Source organism: Poecile atricapillus, chromosome 3 (assembly GCF_030490865.1).
Source record: "Poecile atricapillus isolate bPoeAtr1 chromosome 3, bPoeAtr1.hap1, whole genome shotgun sequence".
Lineage (NCBI taxonomy): Eukaryota > Metazoa > Chordata > Aves > Passeriformes > Paridae > Poecile > Poecile atricapillus.
The window spans coordinates 15,777,167-15,798,031 of record NC_081251.1 but is presented as its reverse complement, the minus strand read 5'-3'; the positions used below and the strand labels follow the sequence as shown (position 1 = coordinate 15,798,031).

Below are 20,865 nucleotides of genomic sequence, written 5' to 3'. Positions count from 1 at the left end.
TGTATTGAGTTTGCATATATAATTTTGTTCCTGTGGAGGAAGTGATTGCCTGCACACTTGTATCTACTTGAAGTCAAAAGAGTCTTGAACACAATTGAAAATGGAATCCACGTTTGCGTGGTGGGGTTATTTGGAGCTTTAAAAGCCTGCATGCTCTCATGGCATCAACTGGGCTAGAACACCACCCCCTGCCAGGGAAGTGGGTGCTTATGACCCGTGACAGCCCCATCTGCCCCAACCCGGCTTGGGAAAAGGGACACGGAATATCAGAAACTGCATGACACAGGACAGAATTCCAAACACACTGTGATTGATGCTCTGAGGTAGCTGTGGTTGTTGCCAGACAATGTCATGCTGAAAAATGTCCCCAGAACCTGCGTTTTCTACAAGAGAGCTGTCTTGTACACGCTTCTTTCCTCCTTTCGTCGGCTGATTAAAATTGCACGGTATGATCTTCATTAGTAGTAGTATTAGCAGAATTAGTGTATTAGCAGAATTAGTGTATGAGCAGTATTAATAAAAGTAGCGACACTTTCCTCCCCAAATTGTGTCGTTAACAAGCTAAGTAGTTATGAAGTCTTTTAACTGGGCTAATTGCATTTTCTTAAGAAGGAGTTCTCTCTGAAACAGATAAAAACCATAAAATAGCGCGCTTTCTTTTGGAAGCGCTTCCAGCCAGCACAAAGGGTGTGTGAGGGGTGGGTCCCCGGCTGCCCCGGGCGCGCCCTCCCCGCGCACCTGCGCCACTGAGCCTTTTAAAGAGGCGACAAAAGATTGAGTGGGGCTGAACCTGAACCCGGCTTGTAACCGGGGCCTTCTCCGGTCCGCCCCGTTTCCCGCTGCAGAGGAAGCGGCGAGGCCGCCGCCTCCCGCCGCCGCTCCCGGCGGATGTCCGGCCGCGGCCATGGCGCTGGCGGAGGCGGGAGCCCGCGGGCGGCTCCTGCGTTGGCCTCGCGTCCTCCTCTTCGGAGACTCCATCACTGAGGTAGTGCCCGCCCGCCCGCGCCCAGCCCCGCAGTTCCCATGTGGAGCTCCCTAGGCAGCCCAGCTCCTCGTACCGAGGCCGGCGGCGCAGCAGCGTCCCGGCGTTGCTGTGAGCTCCGGGGCCAAGCGGCGGGAGAGGGCCGGTCCGGCGGATCGCCTCCCCTGGACGCTCCGTGAGCCTGTGCCAGGGGCCTTCGCTCCTGGGGGGCCTCTATGAGATTTGGAGCCGTTTCACAGAAATTCTTGGGCTCGCTGTGTTAGGGGCGCGAGGGTGAAGGTGTAGCTTGGGACGTTCCGGTGTCGGGGGCATTTTCCATCCAGGGCTCCCAGCCCGTGCCGTCTGCGGGGCCCTCGCACTCTGCCCTTGCCCTCCTGGTGCGTCCCTGCTCGCCCAGCCCGCAGACGGGATCTCCACTGACGTGACTGCACCGCGGCCTGGTGAACATCTCTGAGGCAGCACCAGCTTTTTAGCGTTGATTTTGGGTCCCTGCCTTCTGGTGCCTGAGTGATGTGGTGGGTCACGGAGCTGCTGTGATGAAGAAGTAACTAACCAGAGAGCAAGTTTATCTTTAATGGGAGATGGGTGTCTAAGCCGACTCACTGTGCAGAATTGTAGCAGAGAGGATGGTGCAGCAGTGGGAATAAGGAGAAGGAATTAGTTTTTCCACTGATGGAAGAAGTGGGTATCAAACCATGCTCCAAAGCAGCATGAAGAGAGAGGATTTTTGAGTGCTCTCCAGAATGAGAGGATCTTAGAAACAAAGTAGAAAAATACCACAAACAGATACAGCAAACCCTCACTGGCCAAAATGAAACTACAGACCGACAGCAGTTAGTTTGGATTTTGAAGGGACCACAGGGTCCATCCCTCCAGAGGTACCAGCCCAGTGTTGCCTGAGATGCCAGTGGTGTGCCTGGATAAAACCAGGACTGTTTGACCTCAGAGGGACAGGGCAGGGAGGGAGAAAACACTGCAGCAGCAGTGCCAGAGGCCATGCACAAAAGGTTTTGAGGTGGGAAGGTGCTGGTGGTGGGGCTGAGCTCTGGGGAACAAGCTCTTCCAGTGAGGATCTAACCATCTTCCTTGTTTTCAGTACTCCTTCCAGGAAAACGGCTGGGGGGCATACCTTGCTGAGAGACTGGTCAGGTAAGAGATTATATTTCAAAAGTAATTTCTAGCTTGCAGAAATTCATGCAGCTTTTCTAAATGAAAACCAACAACAGTTAATACTTAATGTATGTTTATTTATTGACATTTATTTATTTAGTGAAGTGGAACTGCCTTCTGGGCAGCGTGCCCAGAAATGGTGGAAATACTCACTAGATGTTTCCACTCAAAGCTTGAGTGGAAATTAAAAATTCTTTAGTGATTGTCAGGATTGTTATTCTAGTTCCATGGTGAAAGTAACAGGTGAAAGTAACTACATGTGCAGCCTGTGTGTGCACTTTCAAAGCACGATTCCATTGAAAACTCATGTGACATCTCATTTTTCCTGACAGGGATAGAGAGGCAGATGGCCTAACAGAATGGTTCAAAGCTTCCCAAGTTTTGTTTTGGTGGACAGAGGAGAGATGTTCTTTTTGATATGTGTCTCCATTTCAGAAAGTGTGATGTTGTGAACCGCGGGATCTCGGGGTACAACACCAGATGGGCTAAATTGGTCCTTCCAAGACTGATCACTGAAAGTACAAGTGCTGACAGTATTGTTGCAGTTACCATTTTCTTTGGAGCTAATGACAGTGCTTTGAAAGGTAGGGTAGCTTGCTTTCTGTCTTGTTTTTTCTGTGACCTGTTCTCTTAAAATGGTTTTACAGTTTAGCAGAATAGACAGAACATTTCACAGGCTTTTCCTGCTACTTCTCCAGGAACTGTTTGCTCTCTTTTATACAGAGGTTGGTTTTCAGTCATCTCATTTGTATTTAAACCATGCAGTGATTTCTCTCCCTATCACCAACTTTTAATACTAAAAAAGTAAATTCAGGGTGCTCAAGTTATTAGTATAGCAGCTGCCTAAAACTGGAGTTGGGCATCCAGCTGTTTTTTCCATCTTTAAAGGAGGCTGATGAGTTCTCAGAAGATGGGCTGAGGAAAGGAGGGAAGGAAGCATTTGGATACTCTTTCAGATGAGCATAGCAGGATGCAGTCTAATCAAAATGATAATATCAGTACATGAAGGACTGACTGTATGTCCATGGGACTTACCAAAATTTTCTCTGCACCCAAGAATATTGGAAATCTCAGGTTTTGGTTCAGGTAAAGTTTGAGGTGATTATATGTTCTGATACTAAGATGAGAAGTTGTAAAAAAAGCATCTTAAAGAAACCCAGCCGTTGGGGTTTTTTCTCCCCTGTGCCTTATTTGCCTGTTGGAAATGCTGTTTTTAAGCTCTTGATTTGTCTGCTTTGGGTATTGAGGAACAGAATTTTCCTACCACACCTCCCGAATGCATGGTTATGGGGAACTGCATACTGGAAATGAATGTCCATGGCCAAACTGCATAAAAGTCCTGTTATTCTGTGTAAGAAACTTACAGGGAGCTCAGCCCCACTGATGCATGTGCTGCACCCCTCACAGAGCTGAACCCTAAGCAACATGTTCCTTTGGAGGAGTACGCCACCAACCTGAAGAGCATGGTGCAGTACCTGAAGTCAGTAGACATTACTGCAGACAGGATTATTTTGATAACACCACCACCTCTTCAGGAATCAGCTTGGGAAAAAGCATGTCTTGCCAAAGGTAAGGTAATGATGAGGATGGGTGGAATTCCTGCATTTTATCAGTAGAGTATAAGTGGCAGATCCCAGGTTGTCAGGTGCTTTCCTTCACATGTGTGCCATGTTGCAGTCATGTTCTCTGACTTGTTGGAAAAGGGCTGCTGTTTTACTAAACTTCTGGATAAGCTCATGGAGTAACTACCAAGTAAGTACAAACATCCTTCCCAAAGTGTTGATTGATTTGTTAATGCATAGAAGTGACAGAAGTGGCTGCCCTCAAAGAACATGGGGTTTGTAGACATCTCCTAGGCAGATTCCATCGTGTCCCAGCAGTTTTCAGAATAATAAAGATGGAAGAAATGTTGGCATTGTGTGCCTTATAAAATTTTTTACTAGGTACAGCAGATTTCACATCTGTTTGGATAAGCAGTAATATCTCAGCTAGGTTTATTTTAAAGTTAAAAAAACAATACCAGAGAATATCATATTCTAAGGATGCTAATAAAAGTGCCTGAAAAAGGTAGTTAAATGATTTCCCATTATGTTGTTTAAGCTAACTCTAAAATTAGAGACATAGTAGCACCACTTACTTTGTGTTACTGAGCTGGTGGAAATTGCCATAATCTCGCTGACTCCAGCAGTGACAGTTTATACCTCCTGAGAGCATGTTCTCTTCTATTGGGACACCTTGTCCAGTTCTTGCGCATTTATAAAAATCTTTTGAGTTAGGTCAGGTAAATACAGAGGTGGTACCTTTGTGGCACACTTTTCTATGATTTAGGTGGTGTTGCATATCCTGACTCATGCTTTCAATGAAAGTTGTAAGATTTTGAAGATGATCTTAAGTTTAAACTGCATTAAATTAGACACCATTATTATATGATTTTGCATTAGGAGGCTTTGATGGGATGTCATGTGAGCACACCTCAAATGCTGCTTATCTGGCTTCCAGCTGTGAAGTAGCACTTGTAATGTTCATCCATTTTCCTCTTAAAAATGTCCTTTTTATAGGGTAGGGATGGAGGAAATTTGAATTTACAGCACTGAATCTGCCACTGTCTGTCTAAAAGAGAGTACTGTCTAGGGATGGAACAAAAGCTAGGGTGATCTCAGACCATGGACCACAAATGGAGTATTGTGGGCACAATAAGCAGCAATATCAGACCATCTGCCCTCTGGTATAAAGGAGAAATTTTCTGCCTGTTTCTAGTTTTGTCAGATAGATACCAGAGCAAAGAAGAAATGGGAAGCAGGACGATGGTGATGTTCACAGGAGCATTCATTCAGGTGTCAAAAGTAGAAAGAGGACTACTGCAAGGAGCAAGCAGTTGCATGTGAAGTCAGACAAAAAGCAGAAGGCAGCTTGTAAATAAATTTCCATTTACTTAACTCTGTTTTACCTGCCTTAGCAGGTGGATGAAGAGAGTTTTAAATCTAAGCACTGCTTTGACCTGAAGCTTGCCAGAAGATGAGAGCTGTGAGCAGCAGAATTACACTGTCTGCTTGTTGCTGTTGCTTCTCTCAACCCACATTTCTTCAAAAGAGACATTTTCAAGTGACTCAGAACCAAAGGGTGTCCTGAAAAAGACTTCACAAGCTGTAGCTTCCAGCCACTTGCATTGCTGTGCTTTGGATTTAGTTTGTGATTGGTTATGTCTGCAGGTTTAACACCTGATACACAGGGTGTGTGCCACAGAAGACTGAAATTGTGCTGCATCAGTGGCAGTTGCTGGATGTTTTCTTTGTTCCTGCTTGGTAGGTGACAAACTGAACCGCTGCAATGCCACCACCGGGCAGTACGCCCAGGCCTGTGTCCAGGTCGCCAGGGAATGCGGCACGGACGTGCTCGACCTCTGGACCCTGATGCAGAAGAATCAGGTACGATGAAATCAGAAATACTTGAAACTGTCATGAATTGTGAAATGCATCATTTAGCACAGAGGAACCGGTGGTGCTGCATTTTCACTGAAATGATACAAAATACATCCAAATTACACTTCAGGGAAGGAAAAAACCAGTCTAGAGTGCTTCATATTTGGCAACGAGAAATAAAAGCTTTATTCAACCTGGCCATGGTACTTGGTTAGCAAATATCCCCTTGAGTACATTATATCTAAATAGCCTTTTCCTTGGACTTGAGTCATGGAATAGTTTAGGTTGGAAGGGACCTCTGGAGGTTTCTTATCCAACCCACTCTGCAGTGTTGGGTTCATTTCAAGTTCAGATCTGGCTGCACAAGGGTGTTGCTGATGCTTCTGACCAAATACCCAAACTCATCCATAGGAGACTGCAGACAACTCTAGTTTGAACCTTTTCTCTCCCTACCCTCCCTGATGCAGTAGACTGTTGACTTTTGATTGCATCACTTAATCCCATAATCGGTAATAGGAGTGATTTTGGCCATCAGAATATTTTCTTAACATTTTAACATAAACAGTGAAAAATAAAACCAGTTTACCAGCTGTCTTTGAAAAATTACTGAAAACCATCTCTCTGCAGGTAGGAAATACACTAATATATGGTTTTATCCTCCCTTGTAGGATTTCTCTTCCTATTTGTCTGATGGTCTTCATCTGTCGACAAAAGGCAACAGCTTTGTAGCAGCTCAGCTTTGGTCACGCCTGGAAAACAAACTGTCTGCTCTTCCTTCACTGCTTCCTTATTGGCGTGATGTGGACCACACGAACCCTGAGGCCAGTCTTCTGTGACATCCCTGCAGGGAGGAGCCGGGGCAGCCACCCAGACAGAGCCAGCCCATTATCCAGCAGCATGCTGCAAACTGTGTCCTCAGGGAACATGGCACTGGGCACTTCCCAGCAGTGCTCTTCTCTGTTCCCTTCTCTTGGTCTGTGGGAGAATAAAGGTGAGACCACTTAGGGTGTGTCCTGGGGTGGTTTTTCTTCATGCAGCTGTTGCCAGGATAGCTGTGGGAATGAGTAGATCTTTCCTCGGAGAACTCGGAGGAAAATGAGTCTCAGCTGCTCTGTGGCCAAGAGATAGAGGCTTCCCAGAGCAGTTCCTGGCTTTGCTGAGCTGTGGGGACTGCACTATGATTAATACCATCTACTTGCTTTAAACACAGACAATAAATAAGAGACAGTAGTGTGGAGTTTGTCAAGAGCCATTAGTGTCAGTCCAAATTAATTTATTTGGATGTAATACAGTAGGAACAGCAGTTCCCTGAGTTTTGCTTTGGCAGTGATAGAGTAGTTTAGAGCAGGGCTTTTAAAATTTAACTTACTCTGGCACCAGCAGCAGCTTCTTTATACCCAACTCTTCTGTATAGGCACAGGCTTCAGACCAGTGCATGTTTTTGGGCATGGTGATACACAAGCTTGGAGACACTACTAGAAGAGATCTGCATCTCTGCTGATAAAGCTATACCGTATGTCATTTGCCATGAAGTTAAGAAGACCTTTCAAGTGAGTTGTTAAAATAATTTTACAACTCATGTAACATGTAAATACTGCAGACTATACAGGTTTTGGCCAAGAGAACACAAACTACAAAACTGCCTTTACAAACAAAAAAAAGCACTGCCTGCAACCTAGATGAAATTCAACAAGTATGGAAAAAATGGTTTGGGAAATGATTGTCTAGCAAGCCAGACAGCAGCAAAAATGAGGATACAACTAACCAAGCATAAAAACCAAATAGTGTTATCAGTGCAAATATAACCCCTCCATAATTCTGGGCTGTATTAACAATTATGTTGATATGGAACAGGTGTGTTTATTATGTAGGGGGTGAGAGAATAATGGGAGGCTCTCATGCTGTCCTGCACTGTTAGTCCCATTAGACTGCCTTTGCTTCTTGAAATAATTAAGGAATCTACTTACTGTCATCTACTGAGTAAAAGTGTTATAAACTGGAGCCTAAGTTGTTATTTTTCTGTTATTTTCTGTGCCTGGAGCCAGAGCAGAAGTGAGTTTGATGTATAAATATTTATGAGTATTAAACTGGACTATCCTTTCTGTAATAGATGCTTACAGTAGACTGGCTGAACAGCAAAACAGGGTCCCAGTGGGAAGCTGTGGATCTTCCTGCCTTAGATGTTACAAACAAACCATGCAAGTACTGCTTTCAGCTTCTGGAATACAGCTCAGGCTTGGGGGATAGATTCAGTGATTTCCAAGGCCTGCTCCAAATCTCCATTTTCATGCTCCCAAGAACATGCCACTGCGTAGTATTCACCTGGTATGTAAAAACCTTTGTGCTGAGAACGTGTACTCACAGATTTGGTATCTGAACAGGCATTTGAGCACACCCCCATCCCTCAGGCATTAATGTCATCATCTGAACTGAGGAGAAGCTGCAGAACACATGGCAATACCAGCTCCAGCCCAGGCAGAAAGCAGGCAGCCCTCACGGTGCAGGTCAGCACTATCAATAGTCCAGGTCTGGCTTCTGCAGCATCTGAGCTCAGAAAGGAGCAGTAGGAAGTCCTGGCTCCTGCCTGGCTGCATGCCAGACTTTTAACCCAGGCTTTGACAACCAAAGCATGGAGATCTTTTAGAAAAGGACTGCATAGAAACAGGTCTTGTTTAAGTGATTTTTTTTTCTTTTAATATAAAAAGCTTTTACTTTGTTGGGAATTAAATTAACTCCTCACACATGTACGTTGCACTGAATCAAAAAAAGAAAACCTGAACAAAAAAAAAACAACCCCAAACAAAGTTCAAAACCAGCATATAAAACCTAATAGCTAGTCAGATAGGAATACCATAAGGCACACATTCAAGTACAAGTGTAACAAGTATCCTTGGGTGTGGAGGAGAGGGAACACTCACACAACTTTACAGCACAGGTTCAGTTCCTTTCTCTCACATTTAAAATGCAGGCTCGCCACAGCTGTTTCCCTGTGGCTGAGTCCAGGCTTGTAACAGGTCAATGGTTCTGCCCTTGGCCACATTTATCAATAGGTTATTGTGGGAGAAAACAGCTGCAGAATGAAGGTGCTGCTGTGCTACCAGGACAGTTGCTTTATGACTCCACTGTGTCAGTCCATCTGCTACTAAGCTAAAGCAATGCTCATGTACCATTCCCAGCTCACCTGACACATCTCCAGGTGTACAGAAGACACCATCCAATTACCAGCTTTTAACATCACATTTTACTACACGTGTGAGAATCTGTATTCACAAAATCTCCTCCTTATACTTACCCTGCAAGTTTTAACAAAGGTTTATTTCTTTACTAAATTCACAACTGTTTTTAAACAAATGCTTCCCCTGCAATGGCATGATGTTTTGTCATCATTCATGCAGTAGGAGCCTCCAAAGGCCACAGAGACCATGGAAATCTGAGCTCAGCAATTTCAACATTTCAGCAATAGTGTTGCCTATTTTAAAATTTGGAGAAACATTTCTGCACCAAAACTGCTGTAAACAGTTTAAAATGTCATCTGCATAACTGATTTCTTCCTTTACACTTCTTTCTTCAACCAGACACCTGCAACACACAAACCTTAGTGCAGAGTGGGAAGCTCCCAACAAAAGACACCAAGACAAGACAGCCCCACAACTGAGGCAGAAGAGTTTCATGCTAGAGGAGCATTTCTCATGCACCATACATGGTTTAACAGCCTCTGTGATTCTTTTATCTATATGGAAGCTGGGCATCTTAAGTATCTTTATTCTGATGATGCAGTTCACTGTATTTTTACCTGTTTCATTAGTCTCTGTTCTCAAGGCATTTGCTCAGGCTTTTGGTTACACGTACCTTAAAATGCTAAATTATATACTCTATTATGGAACATACTGCAGTGTTCATTTTGGTTTTAAAAGCCCCTTAATTTTGTCTATCAGTGCTGTCAGACTACAAAATATTAAAATATAAAAAAAGGCTGATATACACAATCCAATATCCATCAGGATATTTGGTTTTGCACCACAGGTTGAAGGAAATGTTAAAGGTCAAGGAAATAGAAAAACAAATCCAAAAAGCTTCAAAAACAAGCCAGTTCTAGTTTGGATTTTCCTTTTTAAAAGATACAATGCTCTAATAAATGTAGTTTAAGGAAGGTCATACACATGACCAGCATCTGCAGTAGGTCACTTCCTTATTCTCCCACTCCCTCACAAAAATATATGTACATACATTTATATTTATAGAAATGAAATGGTTTCAGATCCTTATTTTGCAGACATGAGTCATACATTTAGAAGGCAGCAGGACACTAGCACTCTGTTTCTTTGCTGTCCACCCGGTTCTGGCGCTGTAGTTTGAAGGATGAAGCTTTCTCACTCCTAATGACAGGATGCTCTGTCAAGTCCTCGAAAGATTTGGCGGCCGAGCTGCTGTTTGGGAAAGGGTCCTTCTCAAAGGCGTCCTCATCGATGTGTGAGTCGGTGCTCGGGTCCTCCTGGATGGTGTCCATCCTTTGGTGGTCCTGCTTGGGTGGCGCGGGCGCAGTGGGCGCGGCCGTCAGGGGCTGCAGCGGCTGGTGCCGGCTCGTGGCCTGCGCCGCGGGGAACGGCTTGATGATGCGCACAGAGGCAGAGTCCAGGCTGCTGAGCATCTCCACGTTCTGCAAGACACAAGCGGCCACATCACTGGCAAAAGCAACCAGCATCTAGTCCAGGGTTCGGTGTTTGCAGCATTTTTCAAAGAGAGGAGGCACCTTCTGAGGAGCAGCTGCACTCCTGTTAGAACAGCTTAAAGGCTACCCCATGCCACTCCCTAAAGGCAGAAAGGTTGTTCTGTGTCTGCTTCTTCCTCCTCTGCATAAAGCACCACAGGTGACAGCCTCACTGGGAAGAGCTGATGACTCGGCTCTTCATTCCTGGGGCCCAAACTGCTTTGGTAAAGCTTAATACTGGAAATGCAGGGTCAAGCCACATGACACAGAGCTCAGTACAGGGAAATGGTCCAAGGTACAGCTTATTCCAGTCCTCCAACTTGGGAGAGTTCATCATTTCATGTACAAGAAGCTGCACTGAACACAGGGTCAAAGACTGCACGGAGCAGAGTCATCACAACCAAAATCTGCAACCCTGATTAAATTCAAGTCCATTGATGTCTGCTTCTATTTCAGCATGGTTTGGAAAATATCCAGAGATTTCTAGGCATAAAAGAAATCCCCAAGGACCTCCGCAAATGCTAATACTGGGAAGGCTGAGATGTTTACCTGCTACCATTTCCCAGCTGCTCCATCCTCAGCAGATGAACTTTTGCTGGTGCAAGGAGACCATTGGCTATACCTGTGCTCTCCTGCCTCTGTGATTTTCTCAATTGAATACAGGTAAGAAGCACTAAGATAACTTTTCTCATGGCACAACTATGGGGCACTTGAACTAAGATCACCCTCGGTTCTGTCACAGTAGATGACAGAGGCACTCTGTCTCAGTGGTCTCCAGTATGCTTCCTCCAATGGTTGTACAAAGAAGAGTTCTGCAAGGCTTTTTTCCCCCCTCCCCTCACAGAACAACATTTCCTTAACTGAATATTTCAGTTCTTAACAGGAACTGGATTGTCAAAGCACAGGAAAGGTCACCCAAAACTATGTCACAAGGTGCCCTGTGCTGGACTGTAATTAAAATTTATCTTGGCAATTTTTTGCTCTTTCCGTCTCCCAGCTCAGTATCTGCAAGGCGAGAAGTGCTGCTGATGGGCTCCTGGAGCAATTGGAAGGCTATAGCACATCTGGGTGCTAGAAGCCAACTCCTGCAAACAGCCATTCTACAGCAAAGACACTGCATTTTGCAGAGATTTTTGAGCCATATGCTTCAGTGACTCCACCTGGTTGCGAACAAGCAGCCTGTGGCTGGTGCTGCCGCGTGTGCTGTGCCAAGGGGATGCCAGACATGGGTGAAGGCTGTGCTCTGCAGAGCAGAGTGGCTTCCAGCCCCAGAGGGCTTCCTGCCCCTCTCTGCTGCACCAGAGGGGCTCTGCCAACAAGGCTCAGCTCTTACAAGAAGGAAGAATCAGATCCTGCCATGCTGCAGTGCTTGGTAAGAGTGAACAGAGGCTTTTTCAGAAACCAGCTTCTCCTCACATGCATTCACCCCTCTGCAGCATGGGGCTCTGGAGCTCTCTCTTACTACTCTTTTAGTAAATACTCTGCAGACACCTGATGTTCAGGTTTTCCAAGGCACATGGGACAGCATTCTGCCAATCCAGACTTACACAGAAACTTACACTGGGGCAAAACAGGGATTTTGTGTTCTCCTCATACTGCTTGTCCAATTTCTTGTCCTGTTGAAAAACACAGAACAAAGTAAGAAAGTTAATTTCCCTATGGCAAAGTCTCATTTTTCCTGCAGGGACACAGTACTTTGTGGGGCTCTTTTTCCTTCCCCTACTTCCCATGCCTTCCCATTCATCCCAGGAGTGCCTGTGGGCACAGCACTCCTTTGCTCTAAGCCCACACTGCTGTCACCAGCATACCACATGTCCACACTCCCAGTGGCCATAAGCTTGACTCTCTTTACCCATCCACCCAAGACCAACTAAGATCACTTTCCATTCTGGATCTCCTCTCAAAATGTGGGTATCATTTCTTCACAGGGCTTCAGAAGACTTCGTTTTTAATGATAAAAATACCAAAATTATACTTGGGTAGAATTCAGAAGGCAGAGAAAGAAAATCTGCCTGGGAAAGAATGGGAAAGGCTCCAGGGAATAGTCATGGGAGCACTGGGTCTGCCAGAGCCTGGCAGAATTTAGCAAGAGTTTTGCCTACTGAAGGAGCAGTAAGCCTTACATATGCTGGATTTCCCCTCAGGGTTTTTTAAAAGCTTCCCATCATTTTCTCCCACAGCCATCTGCCATTTCACATATGAAGGGTGTTCTCACAGCAAAATCCAACAGAGCAGTCATCTCAAAGACAGCTTACCACACAGTGCACAAGGATGCTGAGGGGAATCCAAAACAGTAATGAGAAGACAAGCACAGAGCCCACTATGTTATCCGCTAGGAACTTCCCTGTGAAACCAGTTCAAATCTGTCAGTTACATTCCAAATAAAGTTTCATGAACACACACAGCTATCCCTCCCTTCTGCAGCCACTGCTCAGGCAAGTGAAGCCTCAGAATTGCTCAGAGAAGCACAGGCTGCCTACTTTGGAGTAAGCAAAGATAAAATTAAAGAATTTTAGAAAATTGTATCCAGTACATTAACAATAACAGGTTTTTTTCTCTGTTGTTCTCTGAAGAGAAATGCCGTGAGGCTGTAATATTGAATATGGGTTGTTTTGGAACAGCCTATACTGAGCAAGCCAAGCTGCCCCTCTCATTATACAAGACGCACTGCAAGTCCATTACCAAATTCTGATGTAACAGTCATGTGATCTCTACTTGCCTCCACAAACAAAATATTTGAATGTCAAAGATTCAAAAACTGCCTCTATCCAAGCAGGCTAAATAACTTTATCAGTTACCTAAGAAACAATTCTTTGTCTCTGAAACTTGAGATTGAAAGCTGCAGCTCAGACAATTGCAATGTGCAGGCACAGTGGTGCCATGAGCACACACAGTCAGGGCTCATAACACAGCACCAGCTTAACCACAGGTTTTGTCTGGTGCCAGTAACACAGAACGAGACACTGGAGCTGACACCTGGGGTGAGGTGACACCTGCTTGGGTTGCACAGTTGGGATGAAGACCAAGGAGGCCCACTCAGTCACAGGGAGTGACTCAGCACAGCCACAGCTTGGAGTGTGTGACCCCTGGTTTTCTTAATTGACAGAGAAAGGAAGTGTTCCTCTCCGGTCAGTTGACATTTAAATACCACTGAGAGGCCCACTTTATACTCTGCTGAATCTAGCTGACCTCTAAAGAGACTGACTGTTATTTCCTTTTCTTGAATTGACCTAGTTCTTGGTATTCAGACAAGAAGCTATCGTCCCTTTCACAAGCTTGGAAGATGCCTAGAAAAAAATGGAGTATAAAAATTCAAAACAATACCTCATTCTTTCAGCTTTAAAAGGTGAGATTAGTAGTGTCAAACTTCAGGCAAAAATATACTTCGATATATCACAAGCACTGCTACTAGCTACCCTAGCACACGGGTGAATAAATCCAGGCAGCTAACTCCCCCTGAGGCTTTAGAGGTTCATGTCATGAACTCAAAAATCCCTGAATGATATGGTTCGGTATCTTACCAAATGTATTGATGCTGAGTTGGTCTATGAAATCCCAAAATCGTTCAATCACATCCTGTACTTGCTTCTCACATTTGCCCTGCAAAAGTAACAAAATCATCTTATGCTACCAAGTATTAAGTACGGCCTTCTTGGAGAAGGAGTTACAATGATAGCAATGAAATGAGAACTACAGACACAGCATGACTTCACTTACATTCTGAATACATAATTACACTCATGTCCAATAGCAGCAGTCCATTTTTACTGCCTCTATTTTATCAGGTCAGCTTCAATTTGACTGCAGTCTGAATCAGATCAAGTTGTATTGTTTGAAACATGCAAAATCCACTCCATCTTTGGCCCACGTCAGTGGACATAAAACTGTTATTTCTGGAGAGATTTAAACTCTGGAAGCCTCAGTTCCCATTATCCACAAAGAAGGCTTCAGCTCTTAGGAGACCAAGGTTACAGACAAACTCACGTCCAGATTTAGCTGTGCTGGTTTAACGTAGTAGATCTTCCAGTTCTGCCAGAAGAAGGACTGGGACATGCCCTCCCAAATTCACCTCGCTGGCACCCAGTTTAGCTCTAACCACTGGGGTCTGCAGGTGTCTGTGCAGCTGTACCAAGGAAAAGGCCACTGAGTGCCAGCAAGCCACCAGTCTCCTTGCCACAGCTCACTGCCCCTTTTGGATACTGCCGGCTGGATTTTCATGTGACTGCTCCCTGACCTGAATTATTGGAATAAAAATTAATTGGGCTAACGGGAACAACTGGAAAGGCAAGTGCTGCAAACCCAGCTGAGCTTAGAGCAGCACTCAGTCCCCTCCTTTGTGCAGGGTGCCAGCTGGTTGAGCTATGGGAGCAGCAGAGGGGGTAATGAGCAGCTCCAGAAGGTAACAGCTTCCCCTTGCATGGGTCTCTGCAGAACTCCAACACCCTGTACTATTTACCCTGTGAAGAGGTACTTAAAACCCTGCTCACGCCCTGGCTTCTCTTTCCCAGCACAGTCCTCCTCCCTGAGGACTCGGAGCCCCAGCGGAGCAGAGCTGGATGCACTCACATTTGTGTCACAGAACCCCACAGTGCAAGGCTTCCCCTTGCGCAGGAACAGGAACTGGTCATTGGCATCCACGTATGGCGTGCACCTGTCCTGCTCGTCCCGGCAGCACACCTTGCAGGAATTATCTGTTTCTGAAATAAAACAGCAAACTCATTCCTTGGAAGCACAAAGAGTCACCTGTAACCCACAACCCCACGTGTCTCCTGTATGAGCATAGTCCTGACCAGCCTCCCTGCAGGGAAAGCAGGACCAAGCCACCCAAGTTCAGGCACTGACAATCGATCCTAAAATTCAATCACATGCCCTGTGCAACATATTAAGGGGTACAGTGGGACCAAGTTCTCCAAGCTGATGCCCCAACACTGCATGAATCAACAGGCAATGAAGAGGTTCCAAACACCTCCAAAGGGACAAATTTAAATATTTCTTGGGCTCTGAGTCCTCTAGGCATCTGTCTCCTCAGCTATGCCCTCCACTTCAAACAGTGGGGCTCACAGCAGTAACTTGTATTGTCCCTGTGAAGTTTTCATCCTGCTCCCAGCTGCTTTCCCACATTTAGGAAATAATATGGACAGCAAAGGAGCAGGAAAAATCACTGGCAGAACTATATGGCAGGCAGGTTAGCAGGAGAATGAAGTTGGGGATTCTATATTCTCAAGGCACTTTAATCTCTTTGAAATCTTTCTTTAACTCCTTGCTGGAGGCCAGTACACTCCGCTGCCAGAGGCTGGATCCAGAGGTTGGTTGGAATCTCCTTACAATACTGTCTTGTCCATCTGTGGTAGAGCTGGAAGGCAGAAGAGTGTCCTCTCCTTTAGCTGGAGTGTCAGACCCTAAGTCTCATCTTAATGCCTTCAACCCAAACCACCAGAAGACAGGAGGACATTCACATTCCCTTTTTAAACAGAGAACAGCTGACAAAACCCAACAGTTTAAATTTTTCCAGAAACCACAAACTCAGCCCTCAAAGAGGCCAGCCCACAGTGAAGCCAGCACTCTCCAAGGAGCAGAGATGAAATATGAATTTCAGTCGCAGTCCCATTTCAGCTCAGTCTGTGTCACCCACCGTTGCATGCACATGACCGCAGGTTCTTCTCCCTCTCGCAGAAAGGGACGCACTCCCCATCCTTGCACTTCCCCATGTCCACGCACACTGTGTCATCCGGAGCATTCCCCGGAGGGGGACACTCGCTGCTGTTCCCTGCAGATGGAAGTCAGCAGAGTGGGAGGACTGTTAGAGCAAAGGGCAGAGCACCTAAGTGTGCAGAAGAAAGAAGGAAAAGAATGGAAATACAGACTTATCCCTGGAAAACCCCAATGATTTGTTCTTGGCTTTCAACTGCAGGCTGCCTGCCAGCTGCTCTGCGAAGCAGCAGAAGCTCTTGGAGGCTTTTAACAGCTCAGGCATTGTGACACTGGCAACCAAGCAGTAGGTGCAGACCCTGGAGCCCCCCTTGGCAAAGCACACTCTGAGTTGATTCCCTGCCTCCAAGAAAGACTATGAAGAGGAACTAAACAAGTGGGGAAGCAGAATTGCAGTAATTCCACCCTTTCTATGGCAAAATTCATTCTTGTCCTCTCCCAGTGACACACTCTGTTTTGCCTTTTTTTTCCTTTTAAGGGAAACAAACAAAAAAATTTTTAAAAATTAAATAATAAAAAAACCCCAAACTTTTTAATGTTCTTCTGGGCAATAAATCACAAAGTGACTCTTGAACTACAATGAAACTCATTATAGGAGCATATTGTGATGCTTAACTGGTCTCTAAAATTACATGCACCGGATGACTAAAGGGCACTAGACTGAAAGTGGGTTGAACAGGACACTAAGCCTGGAGCACTTGGCTAGCTGACATACAAGGGACAGAACCACATCCTACCAGTGCAAAAAGACTCTCCTTTACAAGTGGCATTTATGGCTTCCTGGCATTTCTTTTGTGCACTTTCAAACTGGCAGCCTTTACAGCAAGGACTGTTCCGGTCACTGAGGAAAGATGAAAATGAAATAAATAAATATTAACCAATTTTTAAAAAATAAGTACAAGTGTGACAAAGCCAGAGAAAAAAGATGTTTAGGAAGTAAAAAGCTACTTCTTGGAGACTGACTCATGGATTCAACCCTTTTCCTCTCGGCCCTCTCCCACAGCCACCTTTCTACATACACACTCACTCTTCATGTACTGAATGTCAAATCACATAGAAAGTACAATATACTGAGAGACAACAGAGGGACCCTTGTATTTATTCAAAGCACTTGGATCATCCTCTTGTAACCTGCTGTGCAACTTAGGACAAGATCTTTCACCCTTTCCTTCCCCAAACATTTCTCTCTTTCTGTTTGTCCTGAAGGTTCTCTACTTTGTATTCTGCATTGTCTTTACTTTCATTGTTCTCACCTAACACAAGAAGGGCCTTAGTACAAAACCACTTATTAAAATTGATGGCTTTTCTTGCTAAAACAGGAATTGCACAAGCTCTCTAATGTTATGTGGTGTAGAGATGAACTATGAAAAAAAAGGATTGGACACTGCATTGCAACAAGGCCATGAACACCCCAAAAAGAAATAACAGAAAGAGGAGTCGTTTACTGCAGTCACTGTATTGTCTGCTCAAACACATTTTGCAGCAGTCTGGAATTACCAGTATGTACCAGTGTAAAAAGCCACCTTCCCACACAAACAAAACTTGTATCTGCACAGAAAGTGTGCACAGGAAATTTTTAATGTTTTTTGATTGCCTAAGTTTGCTTAATGATAATGGTAGTAATAACAATGACAATAATAATTTTCAAGCCTGTGGCTTTTGACACTTCTCAGGAAAACAGAATGCTACAAAAATTAATGTATGAACACAGAAGCCTTTCATGAAATCTTTCATTGTTGTGAGCTCACACATTCAGCCTTAAAGATGCAAAAGAGGCCTGTGTCACTGCAGGTGGCTTTAGGAGTTTTCAGCCCAGCCCAAAGTTCTCTCCTGTGTAGAGAAGCCGCAGCTCATTTCCCCTTACCTGCACTTGGCACCATCTTTCAGTTTACAGTCTGCAGAGCAGCAGGGATCAGCCAGTTGGTACAATAGGCCAGGATCACATTCCTCCCCTTCATCCACTCTGGAGTTCCCACACACTTTGTTGTTGCGCTCTTTGAAGCACTCCTGGGCCTTGATCTCTATGGTCCTATGAATGGATTTTTTGCTGCAGCTTGAGAACATCTAGAGAGTCACAGGGCAAAAAAGCAGTACTGAGTGTACCTTTCTGTCAACAGCTGTCATCTAAGACAGCCATAGCCCCGCCTGTGCCTCTGAGCTCTGGCATCCCAGAAAGCATTTATTCCCTCTATACTGTCAGTCTGATACCTTGGAAAAATTTTAAGAGGGGAAAAGTAACAGTTGAGTCAGTAACAGACCCTGCCACCCACTGCAGGGGCTCCCCCACGCAGTCTGGCTCAGAGACAGCTCCAGCTCTCCCATGGCTTCAGCAGGCCCAGGACAGGATGTGAAGCACAGCAAGAGGCACAGACTGCGCTGCCTCTGGGCAGAGGGGCTGGGCACAGCCACAGGTCAGACCAGACTGCAGGCAAACCATCCCCTGCTCATCTGGGTTTCTCATCTGTACAACAGGCACAATGCCAATGCCACACTGCCAGGGCAACTTCCACCACGGCTGTGGTGCCTGGCAGACCCTCTCCAACAGCAGCTATGGGCCACCCCAATACTGTGTGGTACTAAAGGTTCTGGATTTGACTCTTGCTGGGACTTACCTGTAGCAGCATATGGCCACAGCTAATTACAAACAAGTAATTAAAATGCACCTTGGCATCTGAGAACTCCACTGAAACCCAAATTCCAAAGATGGGCTTATCTTGCAGAGAATGCAACTGCATGTAAATGTTTTCTTATGGCTAATCCATTACATTCTGGTGGTTTCAAACTACAGGAATCATTAACTAAATAGATTTGCCATGCAAAGGGTCACTGACCGTAGCAGAAACTTTTGTGTTGATGCAAAACTAAACCACCATACCTTGTTGTTTTCATGATCCCCACTGACAGCAATAGGATACATGACATATTTCCCACCCTGGTCTTCAGTGGGGGCACACTCTGGCAGACTGTCAGGATCATGCTCTGCTCCAAAGTTATGTCCAAGTTCATGTGTTGTAACCAGGTCAGCCTCCTTTTTTTGAACATTAAAAAAAAACAATGCTGGAAACAATTAGTCTGAGCAGTAAAGGACAGAAGATCCCAGCTACTTCTAGACTACCAGCAATACTAAGATACACCAAGATGGCAGGGAATTTCCTGTGAACATTTTTCTGTTTTTAGAAGGGGAGAAATGAAGGTAAATAAAATTGTGGTCCTTTTCAAAGTCAATTTCAAGGATTAGATTTGAACATGAAATCACTGGTAAAGGCAAAATGCTATCCTAGAACATCAATTTAAACTTGTTTTCAAGGCAATGCAGATGCTTAAATACGAAAATTTGCTTCAATGTAGCTGGAAGACATAAAAAGTTAAAACAAAACCCAATCCAAACAAACACCAGCTATTATGATTAGTCAATCTCTTGTTTAACATATCTTGACATTAGAATTATTTCTTCTAAATGGACAATGACATTAGGAGTGCTGAATAAACTCTGCTACTGCATGAGTTCTAGGAAAGACACCTGCAATTGTGGCCCAACAGGGATGGATTTCCAACATCATTTCTGCAAGACACGCCTGCCTGTGCTGAGGATCCCAAACTGGCTCTGCTCGCTGCGCACCTCCCAGGGCGCCTTCCCCAGCAGAGGGTGTCAAGCTCACAAGGTGACAACCACAAACTGAACTCACACAGAAATAAAGATAACCACAAGGAGACTGGGCAATTCTGGAGAGGAGCTGCTGCTGCAGCTGCTGTGTGGACACAGGAAGGACCAAGTGCTGCCATGAGCTGCCCTGGTCTGTGTCTAAGGATGGCTAATGTGGGAGCCACAGACAGGAGAGCTGCCTGGGCATCCCTCCTGTGCTTCACTGCTTCATTTGGAGAAGAGTTTTAATCAAGAAGGTTGCTTTGGTTTTGTTTTTTTTAAACTTAAGTGGACTTAGAAAGTGCAGCACTTTCCCTGTGAAACCAATGTGAACCATTGTCCCAAGCCATAAGCTTTGCCAGTGGGAAGACAGAAAACTCAACTTCCTTTGTAATCTAAGGCAGAACTCCAGTCTGGAGATTGAACAATTGCAAATAGCATGGCAACAGCTATTGCTAGAGCTCTCTGTCAACATCCCACTAACACAAAGCTTTACTGTCTTTTTTCCCTATCTTCTTGACAGTTTCTGTGCCAAGTTTTAGCCCACACATCAATTATAAATTCCTATTACAGAAAAGCACAGCTGAGAAGCCAGCAGAAGTCAGCAAAAGCGAAATATGTCCAACTTCAAAGATTTAATAGAGGCAGACATAGGCACTGCTGTGGTGTCTTTACAAGTAAGACAAAGCTCATATTTAGGCCTTTGTGTATTTACTATCTCATAAAGTATGGGAAAAAATCCAGAAAGCATCAATACACATTAAGCTTAGTATTAGCACTAATAAGCCCTGTCTACTAACTATACTGTTCTGTATATGCTTTACTCAGGACACACAAAAATCAGGTGAAGGAATTTCATTAAAAGGCTCAAACTAAACCTCCTACTTTGCCTGCTTGTTCTATTTGAGGGTTTGTTTTGTTAGGGTTTTGTTGTTTGTTTGGGGATCTTTTGTTAAAACAAAATACATTTCAATTCATCTTTAGACATCAAAAACCTGTTTATATCTAAGAACCACAGTCCCTAGGAGACACTAGCTATTTCCTCATTCCTGCTTCACACTGAATTCAATTTTCAGTTCCACTCAGTCCTGACTCCGCTTGTCAGCTACAACAAAAAAGATTTTTGTTTTATGATCTATATCCTTGTCCCCAGAGTTCTGACTCAAATGGAAACTTTTGTGAGAGAGCACAGAAGCTTGTCACAATCCTATGGCACACATCACCAGCACACACG

The 20,865-nt window shown here is 44.8% G+C and overlaps 2 protein-coding genes across 3 annotated transcripts in view; one reads left to right on the top strand and one right to left on the bottom strand.

Moving 5' to 3' along the window:
* The first annotated feature begins 811 nt into the window (after positions 1 to 811).
* Positions 812 to 11,798, top strand: IAH1 (isoamyl acetate hydrolyzing esterase 1 (putative)). Of its 2 annotated transcripts, XR_009277361.1 has the most exons (7): positions 812 to 985; positions 2,079 to 2,131; positions 2,588 to 2,736; positions 3,560 to 3,721; positions 5,459 to 5,577; positions 6,240 to 6,562; positions 10,736 to 11,798. XR_009277361.1 is itself a non-coding variant. In XM_058836392.1 (6 exons), the coding sequence occupies exons 1-6, from the start codon at positions 905 to 907 to the stop codon at positions 6,405 to 6,407; spliced, it is 732 nt and encodes a 243-aa protein (XP_058692375.1). In that variant the 5' UTR covers positions 812 to 904; the 3' UTR covers positions 6,408 to 6,575. The 2 variants fall into 2 exon arrangements, 1 of the variants encoding a protein (XP_058692375.1); XM_058836392.1 differs by lacking the exon at positions 10,736 to 11,798 and having other exon boundaries at positions 6,240 to 6,575.
* ADAM17 (ADAM metallopeptidase domain 17) overlaps positions 8,240 to 20,865 on the bottom strand; it is a 35,251-nt gene continuing 22,625 nt past the window's right edge. The window contains exons 11-19 of the mRNA XM_058836389.1: positions 18,864 to 19,016; positions 17,853 to 18,052; positions 16,726 to 16,829; positions 15,912 to 16,046; positions 14,846 to 14,976; positions 13,801 to 13,879; positions 12,535 to 12,623; positions 11,839 to 11,895; positions 8,240 to 10,228 (exon numbers count right to left, since the gene is read on the bottom strand). Of these exons, the coding sequence (XP_058692372.1) occupies positions 9,878 to 10,228; positions 11,839 to 11,895; positions 12,535 to 12,623; positions 13,801 to 13,879; positions 14,846 to 14,976; positions 15,912 to 16,046; positions 16,726 to 16,829; positions 17,853 to 18,052; positions 18,864 to 19,016 (1,299 nt within the window). The 3' untranslated portion in view covers positions 8,240 to 9,877. The remainder of the gene's footprint in view (positions 10,229 to 11,838; positions 11,896 to 12,534; positions 12,624 to 13,800; positions 13,880 to 14,845; positions 14,977 to 15,911; positions 16,047 to 16,725; positions 16,830 to 17,852; positions 18,053 to 18,863; positions 19,017 to 20,865) is intronic.

Coding starts and splice junctions, on each gene's coding strand:
- IAH1 (XM_058836392.1), top strand. CDS start 905: ATGGCGCTGGCGGAGGCGGGAGCCCGCGGGCGGCTCCTGCGTTGGCCT. Junction 986..2,078: donor TCGGAGACTCCATCACTGAG/GTAGTGCCCGCC, acceptor CCTTGTTTTCAG/TACTCCTTCCAGGAAAACGG. Junction 2,132..2,587: donor CTTGCTGAGAGACTGGTCAG/GTAAGAGATTAT, acceptor TCTCCATTTCAG/AAAGTGTGATGTTGTGAACC.